This window comes from Lampetra fluviatilis, chromosome 28 (genome assembly GCF_964198595.1).
Source record: "Lampetra fluviatilis chromosome 28, kcLamFluv1.1, whole genome shotgun sequence".
In the NCBI taxonomy this organism is placed as follows: domain Eukaryota; kingdom Metazoa; phylum Chordata; class Hyperoartia; order Petromyzontiformes; family Petromyzontidae; genus Lampetra; species Lampetra fluviatilis.
Window position 1 is genome coordinate 9288690 of NC_136302.1, and position 16052 is coordinate 9304741.

At 46.4% G+C, this 16052-nt stretch overlaps 1 protein-coding gene across 4 annotated transcripts in view; it reads right to left on the reverse strand.

Annotated features, from left to right (window-relative positions):
• MECOM (MDS1 and EVI1 complex locus) overlaps positions 1-16052 on the reverse strand; it is a 317891-nt gene that overhangs the window by 174872 nt on the left and 126967 nt on the right. For all 4 annotated transcript variants that reach the window (XM_078869634.1, XM_078869632.1, XM_078869633.1 and 1 more), the window contains exon 3: positions 13182-13411. In XM_078869634.1, the coding sequence (XP_078725760.1) occupies positions 13182-13411 (230 nt within the window). The remainder of the gene's footprint in view (positions 1-13181; positions 13412-16052) is intronic.

Consider the following 16052-nt stretch of genomic DNA (forward strand, 5'->3'; position numbering starts at 1 on the left):
CACCAACTCGCTACACTTAAGAACCCCCGCTTTAATTACGGGTGGCTGAAGCCAGGGTTCAAACCCGGCATCTCAGCGGTTGCCGGCTCAGTGCTCTGACCCCTGAAGGCACCCGGCCCACCTCCTCTCACTGCACTCTTGAATGAGGACACGTCCATTGGAGCACCCTCATCTATCTGTCTGCCAATCCCGGCTAGCACTTCTCTGCAAGCCCAGACCTGCTTTGTGATTTCGGTGTCACCATGGACACCCCCAGCGTTTGGACCATTGTCACCAGCGTTTGAGTGGAATAACTCGGTCACCTCTCTTGCTCGCAAAACGTCTGTCCCCTTCCTCTTGCTTGCCGCCCGCTTCTCGAGGTAAAAGCTAAATGAGCATGACCCCCCCAATGCATTAAAATGTGTGGCAACAGCACGGAGCGAGCGGAGAGAGCGCCCGGCCCGCGAGAGGGGAGCAGCTTCCATTCATTTCTCCCTGAATGAAAAGATTTCTGCTTAAACCCTGATTTATATGTTTCTCTGCCACAAAAAGTATGTTAATTGAATTTTTATCCCTCCCATTCAGCAGGTCCTTCTCGGCTGAGGCCTCTCTGTATGCAGGTCTCCATCTGGTTTATGAATAATCTGATAGAAGTTTCTCTTTTCTCTCACCCCCCCCACCACCCCCCACCTCTCCCCCCCCCTCGCTTTTCTCGTATTTTAGGTTCACTTACATTTGCTGCGAGACCGTTCTTGGATTAAGATTGCTCCCTCCCTCCCCCCACTTTTTTTTTGTCCGGGACTCGAGCACGCAGAGCAGATAACCGCCTTGGCTGGTCACATTCTCCCAGATTTCGTTTTTTTTCTCTCTCTTTCTCTCTCTCTCGCTCTCTCCATTCGTCTCAACTTCATTTCCTCTTCCCTTTAAAACGTCGCTGTACCTCTTGCCCCTGCCTTGCTGTGCTTTTGCTCCTGCCGACTTGAATAGCGACGCATTCTCAAACGACCGCATATTTTCGTGGCGGAAGATTTTTGTTGTTTAATATTTCTGATTTGCCGCTGTTATAGGTAATCATTATTACCGCCTCGTAGGGTTTTATAGTTTCTCCGAGTTGTTTTTTGGGTTGTTACCGACCGTTGTTCGACAGGATGTCTGACGTTTCGCCCCCATATGCTGCTGGGGGAGGGCAGTGGGTTTCTTCTAAAATGACGTTTCGCTCGCTGCGCCGAGAACTTTTTTAGCACGCGGAGCGAAACGTCGGACAATCGTGCGGAACCGACGCGCCATACTCCCCGAACGAACGTCGGAGGACAATAATAACAATAACAACAATAAACTATGCAGACAGTGGAGTGGTGACTGATGGGTCAGGGTAAGGTGAGGAGGAGGGGGTGAACATAACATCAACAAGCATAGCAAAACTAAAATAAAACCCACGCACACCAGCGCACCTTCGCACTCCACACACAGACAGCAAGCTGTCCCTGTCTGGGAAGGAGAACGTATCCAGTAAGCTGATTATGGAACCTTGTGCACTTGGATTTTAACAAAAGAACAGTCCCCCCTCCCCCTATCCTCTCCCCCCCCCTCTACCACCCCCGTGGTTTGGTGAGCTGCCCGTTGGACCCGGGCAACTCAATTTGTAGGCTCGGGCGTCTTTGTGGGGCTGCCTGGAGAGTCACTGAAGATCCAGCTGCTCTTTGAATGAAACGCGAGCAAGAAAAAGAGCCGAAGGAGCCAGGGGGGAGGGAGAGAGAGAGAGAGAAAGTCGAGAAACGCAGCGTCGTGAAGTTGCGATTCGGTACTGGTGCGCACCGGGTCTGCAGGAGTACGGCGTGCTATTGAGTGGGAAGCCTACGGACAGAGGTTTATAGACTAAGGCTTCCTATTCAGGCTATTGAACAATCAAATTTCCTTTGGAATTTCCTGTGGATCTGTAATTAGAACTGGGTTAGTCCAAGTGTGCCATCCCACTGGGGGTAATCGTTCTGCCTTTTTTTTTCGAATGTTAAGATTCGATCTTAATAAAACATCGGATGTAAAACGCTTAAATTGTTGAAGTGTATGTTTCTGCAGATCTTATGTCTGCAAAACAATCTTTGAAATAGACTGTTGTTTTTTTCTGCTGCAAAAGCTGGTATCTGTGGACCCGCTAAATATAGCGAGCAATTATTTACATTCTGTGTTAAACTGTTTGCTTTTGCCAGATTGTATTCCCCTTCAAGGCAGCTTGAGAAATTATATTGCAACTACGGTATTAGCTTTCTCGTACATTTCACAGTTAACTTCTTAATATTACAGTTAGTATCGAAAGGGTATCATCATCATCATCAGCAGCAGCAGCAGCAGCCATAAAGTATCCACTGCTAAATGAAAGCCTCTCCACGCTGTGTTTGTCGTGGATGTTTGTTTGACCATACTTCACCGTGCTGGTCGTTGTAGCTCGGTGAAAGGGAGAGGGGGTTGGAGTTCGTCAAAAAATCAATATCCACGCAACGAAATAATAATTATTGCCTCAATTTGCTTCATGTAATATTCCTGTCCGTATTGTTATATGGGCTGAGTTTTGTTTGTGGAGTACAATTCGATCGTTTTTAAATTGACTAATAGTACACTTACTAGAACAACACAAAGACGTCGCGACAAAGAGCAGCTGTGTTTGAGAACAATTCGGACAAAGTGAACGCAGCACAATTTACCAGGAGGAGAAGGTGTATTGACATTTTAAAAGCCAGTTTAGGTACAAATCCCTTTTGAACGACCTGCACATTGCTACAACATGCTTTTGACTTCTCTTCAATTATGGTGCCCCGTATTTTTCTATTTAATAAAAAATAAAATATTTTTTTCTCGATTGCTATTCCCTAATTAGATTCGACTTAACAAATACACTGTGACAGCAGCAACAACAACCAAAAAGTAAATTTTAAGGGCGGCTAGGTTCATAATTTTCATTGCAGTCCAAAAGAGAAATTCTTTAATTAGTTGTTTTTTTTTCTCCTCTTAGCCTCCACCCCCATCATTTCTATGGCAATATTGAGGGCTTCACAAAAGGGGACCATATCCTTGAGAGGGCCCAAAGGCCTTGGCAGTTTAACACTGCGGCTTAAATGTGTGTTTTATTAAGGGGGAAATCGCTTTGTAACGTTCTTCAAGCCAAAGCAAAGATTTGCCCTCTTATGTTCACAGATGATCCTTTTCAATTGCGGACAAATTCACCAATGTCAGTCTTGTGTTGTGGGCCGCCTTAATTTTTTTTCTTCCATCCTTTCTCTCGCCTGAAAAGCCCTCCGACCGAACTGTTGTACGGCTACGAAGATTATGAGGCGGAAAAAGGAAACACGGCATTAAACAGGCAAAGCCCCCTCCGGCATCAGGAGTGGGCCTGCCGCAAAAGCAACAAAAAAAAACACGACGACGGGAAAAAAATTCGCATCATAAACCTGCTCCGGTTGCCTCGAGGAGGTGAGACTTTGGGATGAAAAGTGCGATCTCTTATTAACTTTTACGCAGTTAATGCTGAATTTAATTACCGGCTGGAGATGGAAGTCATTTTTCACCGGCCGACTTCTCATTTGCTCGGCACGTTAGCTCCCCTCGCTTATTAAACGGTTAGTGGGTGGCTTTGGAAGCAGCCGGCTCTGGGCTCCAATTTTTTTTTTGCTTGCTTGCAGGTGAAGCAGAGTGTTGGACACTGACACATTGCGTTAGGTGTCCATTCATCAGAGAGCCTCTGCGCTTGATGCTTTTCAACACCGTTCAGTATAAACACCTCCGACCAGAAAAAAAAGGAGTGGTCTTGGCTTTTCTGAGCTCCCGGAAAAAATAAAAAATAAACCTCACCGATTGTGACCCTGGGGCCAATCCACATGTAAACCTTTTGGGCCTCCGCATGCAAAAAAAAACACTCCTTTTCATCAGCCCTTCGCATACAGACGCGCTTACGTTGGCAGTTACATCCGCACGTATCACTGGCCTTTCGCACATTGTTGAGCATTTCAAGTAAAAAGAAAAAGACGACGTTCGCTCTCCGTTGCTCCACTCTTAAATCCATGCCTGAGTGTTCTGCTCTTAACTTCCTGACTTAAAGGATGTTGTCATAAGCCTGTGTGTGTGGCAAATGAAACGTAAGTATTTTTTTTGCCAAGCGACGGTGCCATCGCGAACAATGTTGTGGTTTCGGCATCACCGTGTCATGAATGGCTGATGTCTCGTAGTTTTGTGCACCCACTGGTGATGTTCATCATTATTTTTTATCATGCATTCGGTCAGGCGAAATTGTTTTTCAGAAACCGTCAGGTGAGTAGTAGTCATGAATGTCCAACTTATTTGTCTTCGGATTTTTTCTCGCCTTTCATTGTATTTTCCACAAATATTTACACGTGTGTAAACAAATTCCGGACAATATTTAGTTGAAATTGTTTCCCTTCAAAAGGCGCAGCGGTCTAAACTCACGCCACATTGTAACAAATTTCAACCTTTCGTAGGAAACGTTGCTTAGAAGGGTAAATTTAATTTATTTTGATTGGTAAAAGTAAAAAAAAGCAAAGCAAGTGGAGTAGAAAAATAATGGCGAGCATTCACATTCACATCTGCCGAGCGGGCAACTTTTTTTTTTGGCTTGTTCAGCAACTCTGACTGGTGGGAGCCATGCCCCACATTTCCCTAAGACAGGTAATGCCTGCTTGAAGACAGCCCAATTTTCAGGCATGTAGGCAAATCAAAGTGCTACGGAAGGGAAGGGAGCTTGCCAATCATGCTGTCGCGTGCACTGCACCATGGCTGACATTTAATTAGCGGGCCAAAGAGAACTATGAAAGCACAGTAAACTTGCATAACTTTACCTGTCACTTAATTGCTTTGTTTTTTGAGGAAAAAATGTCTCCTAACATTGGCAAAGCAGTCTGTGCAGCCTTCAATACGTACTATATTTAGTGGTGGTGGAATGATCTCTCACAACCAACCTGGCAGTTCGACGACTTGCCACAGTCCAGGGTTACAATTATATTTGTGTTTCTAAAATCCGTTTTGTCAACGTTGCCATGAATGTGGCATTCACAGGTGGTTGCAAAAGGTCACATGAACACAGTGGCACACAACATGAGTAGAAACATATTAATGCCTTGCAAATACCATTGGGTGAACGTATCGTGATTTTAAGAATTAATATTAATCAATAAAGTGATACATCACTACATCTCTCATACCTCTGAAATTTACCTCGCATGTTCTTCAGAGTTTAACCGTTAACCATATTCTTTGTGCGATGTATGTTTAACTTCTTTTGCACCGTATATCGCCAAATGTGGTAATCAGAGGTGTGGATATATAATTGGAGGTACGTGATATTGTTAAACAGATTCATACTTGGCTTAATGCAAACGAAGCATAACAAATTTGATCCGCTAGGTTTGACTTCCGATGAAAAACATAGAAAAAGAGTGCGGTAAAAAGCTCTTGTATTTCTACATGAAGGCCTCCCCATGCCATGTCAGTCATAGAAGTTGTTTGGTCATACTTCACCGCTTGTGAAGTGGTTTGGGGCAGGGGGGGGCAGTATCAATTTAGATATCACTCACCACTTGTTAGCCATGGCTGGGAATGGAACTCAGGTTATTGGGTTAATCACGCAGTCCAACTACCACTGGATCACCGCTCTACGCCTTTGTTATATACAAAAAACATTTTATCGGCATGAAGGCATGTGTAATGCGTGACATAGTTTGCTCTGTAAAAAAAAGCCCTCTCGTGCCGACTTACGTGTGGTGTTTCTGTGAATGTTCTGATGAAAACAAGTGTTAGCCACAAGCGAGTCGCTACTTCCCATCGCTGTGACCGCAACTTGCAAACAAACACTGCTTGTCGTCTTCATTAAAACGCTTCTCAGCGACAGCTCGTCGCACGCACTGTTCCACTTCGTAACATTCACGCGCAAAACTGCATACCGCAGTTTAAAGTTTCGCCAGATTTGCTTTCTGCATTCAACGGGTACACTTATATTTCCTACGAGAGTAACTTGAATATCAACCACACTTACTCACGATACCCTTACGTCAGATGTTGGCCGCAGACAGTTCCATGATGCAGTAAATTAAAAGGGGCATGAAAAAAGAAATAGTGAAGAGAATTCAAGCATTCAAAGCTCCGTGACACAGAGTGCCCAAATGTAGACAGAGAACACTGCAAAATAAGCTTTTGTCATAATTATTCAACAACCAGTGGGGGCCTCAACGTCAACAGATTCAACCAACCCTGGTTTAACTCCAGTCCCTGCAGAGTGCTTTGCGGGAATGCAAAATGTGTGAAAGCCTACACTAGGCCCTAATGCATGCCCAAGGAGATTGTAGATAAATCACGGGGCAGCAACAACACGCAGCGCGGCGGGGAAAACCGAGGCCCGCTGGATGCTCTCTCTCTCTACCCCACTCTGCCGTCGGGTAGAGAGAGCAGACAGCGGAACAAAAGGCGCTTTCTTCTGCCAGCCCTGGCTTTTAATGAAGTTTTGCTGCTAAATACCCCCATCCATTTCCTCAACCGGGCCCTTTCCTGCTGGTGTTAATATGCAGGGTCATGCTCCTCTGTTATCTTTCATAATAGGAATTTTTTTTTTAAAACCGGCCCTCGGTGTCGACGGGGCTGGCAGAAAATCACACAGCTCTTCGTTGACGCCACTTTGTGAAATTTTCTATGAGGTCCACGTCTGAAGCGATCGGCCCCCTGACTATGCGCGCTCGCGGCTGCCGTTCTCAGGCCACGGGTGATCATAATCGAATTAATTTGTGCCATGTATCTAGGAAAACAATCTTTCTCCCGAGCTCTTTTGATTATTAATTCAGGCCCCAACCCCTCCCCTCCAACTCCTCCTCCACCTTTTCCCCAAGCTAAAAAATTCTGCTCAAATACAATGAGGTCCTAGATTTGTCCTCGGTCAGCGGTGGAGCTGCGGCTGGACAACTCATTCCATAGAGAAAGCCTCCGTCTCCTGTGCCCTGCCGTGTGTTTTTTTTCCCCGTCGCGCCCACCCGTTCCTCCATTGACTCGCCAACGAGCCATTATTCACTGTTAATAAAGAAAACTGCGATCACAGTAAACCCAGCTATCCGCCAGCTTGTTTGCCCGATCAATTTTATTTTATGGACCCCTGGCGGCTGAGCCTATCGACTTGCCACAGTGGCTTCTCCCCATTTGGTTTAAGGATGTTCCCAAGAACCATTACACAAACGTGATAAACAGTTAGCTGATAGCATTTAATTATTTACCTAGCTAGCGTCCGTGGAGGGGGACAGAGAGAGAAAGAGAGAGTGGGGGGGGGGAGAAATTATCGTTCGCCTGACCCAGAGGAGTGGTTGAATATTGGCCACGGTCTCTCTCTGTCTGTCTCTCGTCAGGGCTTGCGGCAGCACAGCAGCCGGGACGCGGCGTAGTGAGCGAGGCCACAACTCGAATCGTCCGTACATTTGCGCTCGCGCGCTGGCTAGTTGGGCTGATGCACACACGTGGCCGCGCGCGCGTCTCTTCTCGGTGCCAAAGTGCAAGGGGGCTCAAGACTGTGTAGCGAGTAGCGTAGCTAACGCGTACAACATCAAACGCTAACAAAAAAATCTGGTAGCACTTAAATCCCTGTTGCCAATTCTTTTTTTTTGTTGTTGCGTGTTTGCTGTCTCTTTTAAAACACGCGTAAGTGCCACGTTGGTTGTATAGACAAACATGATTAGATAGAGTTCGATTCGGGGATGGTTAACGATGTTGCGAGGTTAATTGGTTTTTAGTAAATTGTGCGACATGCTAGTTTGTAAACACTTTAGTTTTAGTTTAACAGGCTTCTTGTTTTGCCAACGCTAATGGCAGCGCGAGATCGTTATCCTGAGTGCTGGTAGTGAGATCAGCGTATTCACTATGCAGTCTCTTTGTTTTCTCCTGTAATAGACCAATTACTAATGTGCTCTAAAATATGCCCAACAGGAAGAAATGCTTTGATGTCCCCTTGCAAAAAAACGAATTAATAACAATCACAATGAAGCTTTGTATCACAATATAATGGGATTTAAGACGGCATAAATCAGAAAAAAAAATGCGTCTCAAATGTTGGTACATTTTAAACAAACAGCAGTGTGTTCTACATTGTTATTGTTATTGTAGGGTGACCACCGTGGAGATGGAACGATGAGATCCTCTAGTGCACAGCATGGAGGTTGATTGTGACAGGGGCAAGACTGTGAGACTTGGCGATGGTATTTGGAGGCATCTATCCAGCAGTGGATAGATCCAGCAGTGGATAGATGATGATAATTACGGGATATATTTATATTTCACCAATGTTTCATTCAGACCATGGTCAAAAGAGCTATTACCACAAACGCGGTCTGCCATATGCATATTTATCTTCGAGGCAGGATGTGATAATGATTTAAGGTAGCAATCCCTACATAAATTCTACGTATATATCAACTCAGTGTGTAATTATATTTCGCAATACATCGCAGGATCGTGAGAGACGGTGGCATCTTGCGGAGGGCCTTGATCCAGCAGCGGACTGACCATGGTTGCTGCCTCCAACTGCTGCTGCTGCTGCCCTTCGTTGACGACGAACATTTTAACCGCCCACTTAACACAATAAGACAGAACATCTTTGTTGCCATTTGTTTATTTTATTGGCCTCTCGGACTGCTTACATTTCATATTTACGTAATTGTCTCCACGGACTGCGGATAAGCGATGGCTTGCACTTCCCCGTGCCCTGTACCCGGCTAAAGCCAAACAACCTCTAGCTAATGTCGCACGACCTTTCCCCGTTTGATTTGTGCTTCCCTTGGTGGGGGTCCGGGACGGCCTCGTCAGACGGTGGCTTTCAAAAAAAAAAACTTGAATTTATGACAGTTCATGAAAGGAAGTGCCACATCACTGATTATTGCGTATTGATCTATCAAGGCCAGGGAGTCAACGGATTCAAAAAAAGTGGCCGGGGAAACTCAATCTTTGAAACAGATTTCTTGGCAGCCCTTCATAAACTATGAATGTTTGAGCCGCAGCCTATTCAATCACTTATCCTCCATGGTTTAATAAATGAAAATACTGTTACTTGTTTTTTATTGTGTTTGGCATTAAATTAAGTGCTTCGCCATAAGTGCAAACACACATGTAACTCATACACACACACAAAGACCAAAGATCCACCCACATAACCTTTCTGGAGTGCTGGGACAAGTGTTGTTAGCGAGCGCCTGTTAAGGCCGGCACAGCACACGAGGCGTTGGTGTGGTAAGAAATCTGCACCGGCCACCTTTGTCTCGCCAGTCCTAATGTTTACACACACCCCCAGATACACATTTAAGGCTGAGTTGACTTATGAGAGGCCCATGACTGCTTCATATATCATCATATTAGTCCCAAAGTGCCGGGTTTGTAGTGCGGTACATTAGCTTGGCTAATCCAGTGTTCCATTTTACATGGCATTGAGATAACCGCGCTCGGACCAATGATCTCAATATGCTCCTTGCATTATGAGCATCACTGTCTCGTTTACAACATTTAAAGAACAAAAATATGATTTATCGACCAGCGAAAGCTTCGTGACATCTCAAGACTCTCTTTCTCTCTTCTTTTTAACAGGCGGGTTCTGAGATGAGATGTTTTTTTGCCAATTGCGTCTGTGTGGGTTTGGTATGTGCGAGAAAAAGGGAAAGACTTTCCCATGACGTATACGAGGGAGGGGGGTGACACTCAGCACTGCCATCGCCTGGACATCTCGCAGCCGCACGCCCTACAACACCTGGCAAGACCTGGAGGTGGACCCATCTGACGAGATGGGATGCTTTTGGGATGCATTGGCCATTGAAATATTTCGATGAACGCATATCAAACATTGCCGTATTTCTTCGCAGCAAATCTGATTTTTCTGAAAAAAAACACATTCTGATAATGAGATATTTGCTGAGTTTGATAGTTACACGAGACAACGCCTCCCCTAATAGCATTCACCAGCATCGCGTTCGCCAGTCTAAACTACGCCAGCGAATCGTACAATCTCATTAAACTCTCTCTGTGACCGTACACCCAGATGGAGATTACTAATCCGTCAATTACGGCGCAGCGATTGTGTCTGTCTGGCCCATCCCGCGTGCCCATTTGTCATGTCTCTAGGTCCAATGCCGCAGCCTGTGAGTGTGCATCGCCTCCCCCCCCTCTCACTTTCTCCTTCGTTAACCCTCCCTCTGGTATTGCCACTCATAAGTAGGATATATTGTCTCTTGTCATCCAAGAGTAATTGCCAACAGCAAGTAAAATGTGGTTTATACACCAAAGTCTTAATTGTTTATCCGTGTACCATAAACCATTGCAGTTGAATTCAAACAAAAGACTCTATATATTTAACATTCGCACTTTCCTCTGTTTATTTACTTTGGCGAATAAAAATAATTATATTCGAGCATTTCTATCAGGGGACATCATTTTTCAGCACGCTAAACTTGAATCGCGCTCCGGACTTTACAGACCAAAGCTTAGTTGGTTTATTTAGATTTTTTAACGAATACATTTCAAACATAATGTCGATGCCAAGTCAGAAGATGAACAAATTTACATCCGGAAATCTACAGCTAAAAGTGCGCCACACTGTGCCAGAGGATGGTCCTGAAAAGATGACATCAAGGAACTACTTCTGAGGCCACTTCAACAGGCCTCTATATCCACTAACGCCTCGTACACACAGTTAGCTTTGCACGCAACGGCGAATATCCGGCGGAAAGGTGTGCTTGTTCGAAGATGCACAGCGGCGGTCACGTGTGCACGTCAACACGACTTGCAACATGTTGCACACGACACACGTGATTGGACAGAGGTCACTTGTAGACAGACGAATGGCGAAAGATTGAGGGACAGGGGAAAGCAGACGCACGGAACTTACCTGTTCGATTCTCCTCAAGCAAATGCCGTGGTGAAATGACATCGAATACTTCACGATAATAACGGAGAGTAATTTACAGGTCTTGTCAATCCACTGCTGCATGAAGGCATGTTCCAACGTAGTGTAAATCACAGGGGGTGTGTCTCGGTTTGTGTTCACGCTTCAACCACGCTGGTCAGTGCGGGTCGGTGAAGTCACGGAGTGGGGACCAAGACCGCGTTTAGATATCGCCTGTCACTGATGCTAGCCGTGGTCAGGAAAATAAACTCAGGTCGCCAAGCTCACAGGGCAGTGTGCTCATCAGTCTGCCGCCGTTTCCCTCCAGCATCGGCGTGGTGAAGTATGTTCAAACAACCCCCACGACTGACGCAAGCTATAAGCTGTTTATTTTATTTTAGCAGGTAAGGCCCACTGAGCCATATAGCTATTTTTCAGAAGTGGCCTGGCCACAGATTATATTTTAGCTTAACAAAGTGGCTTATCACGTGGAAATGAAAAGCAGACACATACTCTAAACGCATGTTTCTAAATGTGGAGGGAAAAACCGGAGACCTGGATAAAAATCCGCAAGAGCACGGGGAGAGAGAGACATGCAAACTCAAAATATACAGGCATCAGGTTCTGGATCGAACCCAGGACCTCCAGTATACCAGGTAAGGTAGTTAACATCTCGCCACCATGACACAGCATTGGCAGGGACTTCTTCCAGCAGTGGATTGACAAAGGCTTCTAAGCATCCATATATATCGTGGCACAAGCACTTTTCATTTTCTTTTCACAATTCTCTTTGTGAAGTACATTTTTAAAACGAGTTTTTGGTTGCGGACCTAATATATTCCGATAGACACGCGCGAATATTGAAGCGCATTATTTTCTCACAACAGCTGTGCAATGTGAAGATTATTTGCTTATATAAATTGTTAAGAACATAACCGCGAACATCGCGAGATCGCGAGCCATTGCATTAGCAGCACATGGCACACAGCTGTGCATTCGCAGGAGTCATACTTGGCTGTGGCACGGCCATCATCGCCATGGTTTCAAGCGGTGCTGATGTTTGCACGACCCTTCTGAACTAAGTGGCCCAACGCGCTAAACAAATTGACAAGGATAACGCGTCGTCGTCGTAGTAGCAGGGCTTTCGCGATCAATATTGCTCGTGATAGAGGGTTTCTTTGGGGTTAGAGCGCGTCAATGTGAGTGTGTCGTTAAATCCGCCGCCACCCGACAGCGCCAATTGGCAAGGTTTGTCACGTAAACACAGCATGTCGACGGACGAGGCTGGTTGTATAAAGCCGGCGAAACGTCGTGAGCGAATGGTAAATGTTGTGGGTTTACTCTCCAACCCGCCGGGTGTGCTGAACTAGTAACTAATTGACACGTTTTGTTTTTAAGTGACAAGCCCTTACTACGTGACTTTACCAAAAGAACCAAGAATATGAAGCCCTTACTAATTGGCTGTGTCGGGGTGGTGGCGGGTTTTAACGGGCAACACATTTATATCTACGCGATCTAACCGAACAAAAAAAAACCTCTATTGTGGATCAATTGACAGGAGCGGCAAGATGTAGGGGGACTCGGAACAGAGATGGGCGGTTGCCCGAATGCTTACAGATGCAATTTGCGCTCAGCGCAAACACACACACAGGCACACGGGTGAAGCTGATATGGCAATGCGTGTGACTTGGCCTCGGTTCCCAATTGCTTTACGATGTTAAGTTGGAGGCTGCTTGCGAGCTCTTTTTTTACGAAGAACAGCAACAAGGCACGGTGTAACTTTGCTGGAACCCACAGAAGCCAGGAACTGAGTGTCCTAGTTGTCAAGCCCAAAGCCAGAGCAATTCTTTGTTTAGTTTATTTTACCAGGTAAAGCCTAATTTGAACGCGTGGACCGTGAATAGGCACACAATGAGAAACTACGAATGTTCTTACTTACTCAGGGAACCTTCGCTGAGCCTTCAGGAGGGTCCTGCATGGGGTGTTTGATCAATTGAGTACTCTTCTGTCGTGCAGAAAAACAAATTAGGAGCAGAACTTATATGATCTTGTCTACCTACGTATTATTCGACTTGACTATGATAATTTAGAAATGGGTATTCCTTGGGGGAGGTGGGGAGGTCAGCTCTGTCAAGTCACCCTGCCGCTCCAGGGGCTGCTCTGATGGACAGGTCGCATCTCTGCACGAGTCACCGACCCCACAACAACGAGGACCTAACAGCAACAACGACAACAACCCCCACAACAACAACAACAACAACGACGACCGCCCCCCGAAGCCACCGCCACCGTGATCCCTCACCTCCCACGCGTGGTCCCCGTCCTTGGAGCGCGGGCTGCCACCCTCGCCGGCCGTGTAGGGCCCGTACTTGTCGCCGGCGCGCAGGCCGCTCCGTGCCCACACGCCAAGGCCCACGCCCGGGGGCGAGCGCGCCTCGCGTAGCTCCAGCTCGCCGGGCAGCGATACGTCGTCGGGAACGTAGACGGACGAGCCGTACGCCGGCGGCCCCGCGTCGCCGCACTCGTACGGGCCTGCGGGAGCGGGCGGGCGACGTGCGCAGGGTGTCACGCGGCGCGCCGACGCTTGCGGAGGAAGCAGCGGCCGGAGTTATCGGCACGCGGCTCGGTGAGCTTGGCGACCTGAGTTTCAGAACCGGAATGTTTATTTCGACCGGCGGAATCCGATTGAGCTGTGAAACTGTTTTCTGGTTTAAAGAAGAAAAAAAATTGTAATGCCCGGACCGTGTCGCCTTGTTGTTTGTTGTTGTTGTGAGCGTTTAGGAGACTGTCCTGGTAGAAATCTGGGAGTCCTTACCGCGGGGCGATTAAAAGTCTCTGCGTTTTGTCAGTTGCTTAGGAATACAGCGCCCGAGATTATGTGTTTACAATCACGTGCAGTTCTCCACCTCTTCCAGCCTCGTGGGATATTCATCTTCCCATGACGCGTCCTGATTCTTTTGCGTGTGTATGCATGTCGGACTGTTTCTCGTGTCATCATCAATCATCCATGATCAATCTACTGCTGCACGAAGGCCTGCCCCAGGTCGCCACTATCTATCGTGGTCCTGCAACAAGTCACCCGGTACCCGCTGGGTGGGTTCCTTTCCACGGACACTAATGTCTCCTTCATCTCACATACACTGTCTTAGTTCTAAAGCACAGTGAAGCAGATCCCCCCACGGTGTTTAAAGCAATGTGCGCTCTATATTTCCATATTTGTCCAGAAGCCTACGTGCGCAGAGCGGTGAAAGTGTCAATCTCTGCGCATGTCCACACACCTTGACCCTTTCGCATAGAACCATCTGTGCCTCGGTGAGCGTCAGTAAGTCGGAAAAGCAACATTGTGCCTTTTCCCAAACGTGGGAAGTCAAGACAATACATTGAATGCTCTAGTATTATTATTAATGTACGGTCTTGTTTGTATGTTGAACTTCTTTCGCACCACACATAGCCAAACGTGCCAATCAGACGACAAACTTAAACACAGAAAAAGCTTGATTTTTCAGGATGCCCCCACCAACCACCCCTTTCCCCTCCTTGGGAAGTTTTGTAGATCAGCCTCTGCTGTGGAGACACTGGCTCCCATCACGACCGTCCCGCTTGAGAGCTTTTGCCAATTCTCTGCCGATTATTTGTGTGCGCGCGCGCGCGCGTGTGTGGGAGGAAACCAGAGCACCAGGAGGAGGAGGATACAAAAAATGCACGCATGCATACGTACAGGGGAATACAGTAACATATATATAATAATAACAACGAAAATCTATACAAAGATGAATCTTCTTGGTTCTTTCGGTAAAGTCACGTAGAAGGGAAATAATATTTCTACGTGACTTGACCGAAAGAACCAAGAATATGAATCCCTGCAGTCACGAAAGCTTTAAATCGAAATCTATACAAAGAGTTGAGCACCCTATTTTCCACGCGTCCATATACTTGGCCACTTTATAACTCCGCAGATTTGGTATTACATTAAATTAATTCAACTTTAAATGAGTACCTCGGGAGGTAATTGCAGTTACGACTGTGCGGTGTTGAACCACACCCGCGCCACGGCCTCATTCGTGATGATTTATGTGCTGGCCTAAATAGGTGCTCGCTAATAAGCGCTTGCCCCCGAACGTTGCAGACGGCTGAATGGGTATTTTGGGTGATTATCCTGTTGATTTGCTTTTAAATAAAAATCGAGGCCGCGCTTTTGCACAAGATCCACAGGTGGGTGCTCTCGATTGCAGAGCCCTGAAGCCTTGTCAAGGATTGAGGCGTAATATTTAGATGGACGTTAACGCTTTCTCATTTTCGCTACACACTTGGTCGATGGATCAGGCGTTGGGGGGCTTGAAAAATTATCCGATGATGCTGGATGTAATTACCAGCGAAACGTCGTACTACTCAAATTTTAAAATGCTGTTGATTCTCTCCTCAACACACCGGTGGGCTAAAGAAGTGAATTATTTTGTCCTTTGAAAAACGTGACACAGTTTTTTACTGTTTGGCCGTGTCGGGTGGTGGAGGGTTACGACACATTTATAAATAACGCGATCTGACCCAAAAACCTATATTATGAATAATATTGGTCGCGAAAGCCTACGTGTTAAACTTTCAAATCTTTATTGAAAACTAACTTCTGTAGAACTGCTTTTTGTGTTCAGTTTGTTGTCCTTCCCCCGCACCTCCGATTAGCACGCTTGTCTACGTACGGTGCGAAAGAAGTTCAACATACATACAACATTTAAATAAAAGATCCTCAACCCCCCTCTTTCCCGTCCCCCTTCTTCCATTTTATGTTAGCTATTTTCTCCCTTACCCCCCCCCCTCACCCCCCATATAAACGTTTACTTCTCTGCTAGAGGGACCTGACCTGGGTAGCGCAGTGAGCGCAATACACCCCTCTTTACCAAGCTCTGCCGTGTCTATCTCAGGCATTTATGCGCCCCTCCTTGTTCTGTGATCAGTGCCATGTACCGTGCGCCACATTGAGTTGAAATAAATAAAAAATAAATCTGGTGCCATCTTGCGTTCCCACCCCTTAGCTTTTAAAGGTCTCCGGTTTGGCTCAAACTTAGTGGCCTTTCATTATTATCATCATTTTCACAAGACTGACCACCACACCCCACCCCAGCCAAAATCCCCACTGCCCACTCATTCCAAAACACCCCCCCCCCCACCTCCCCCC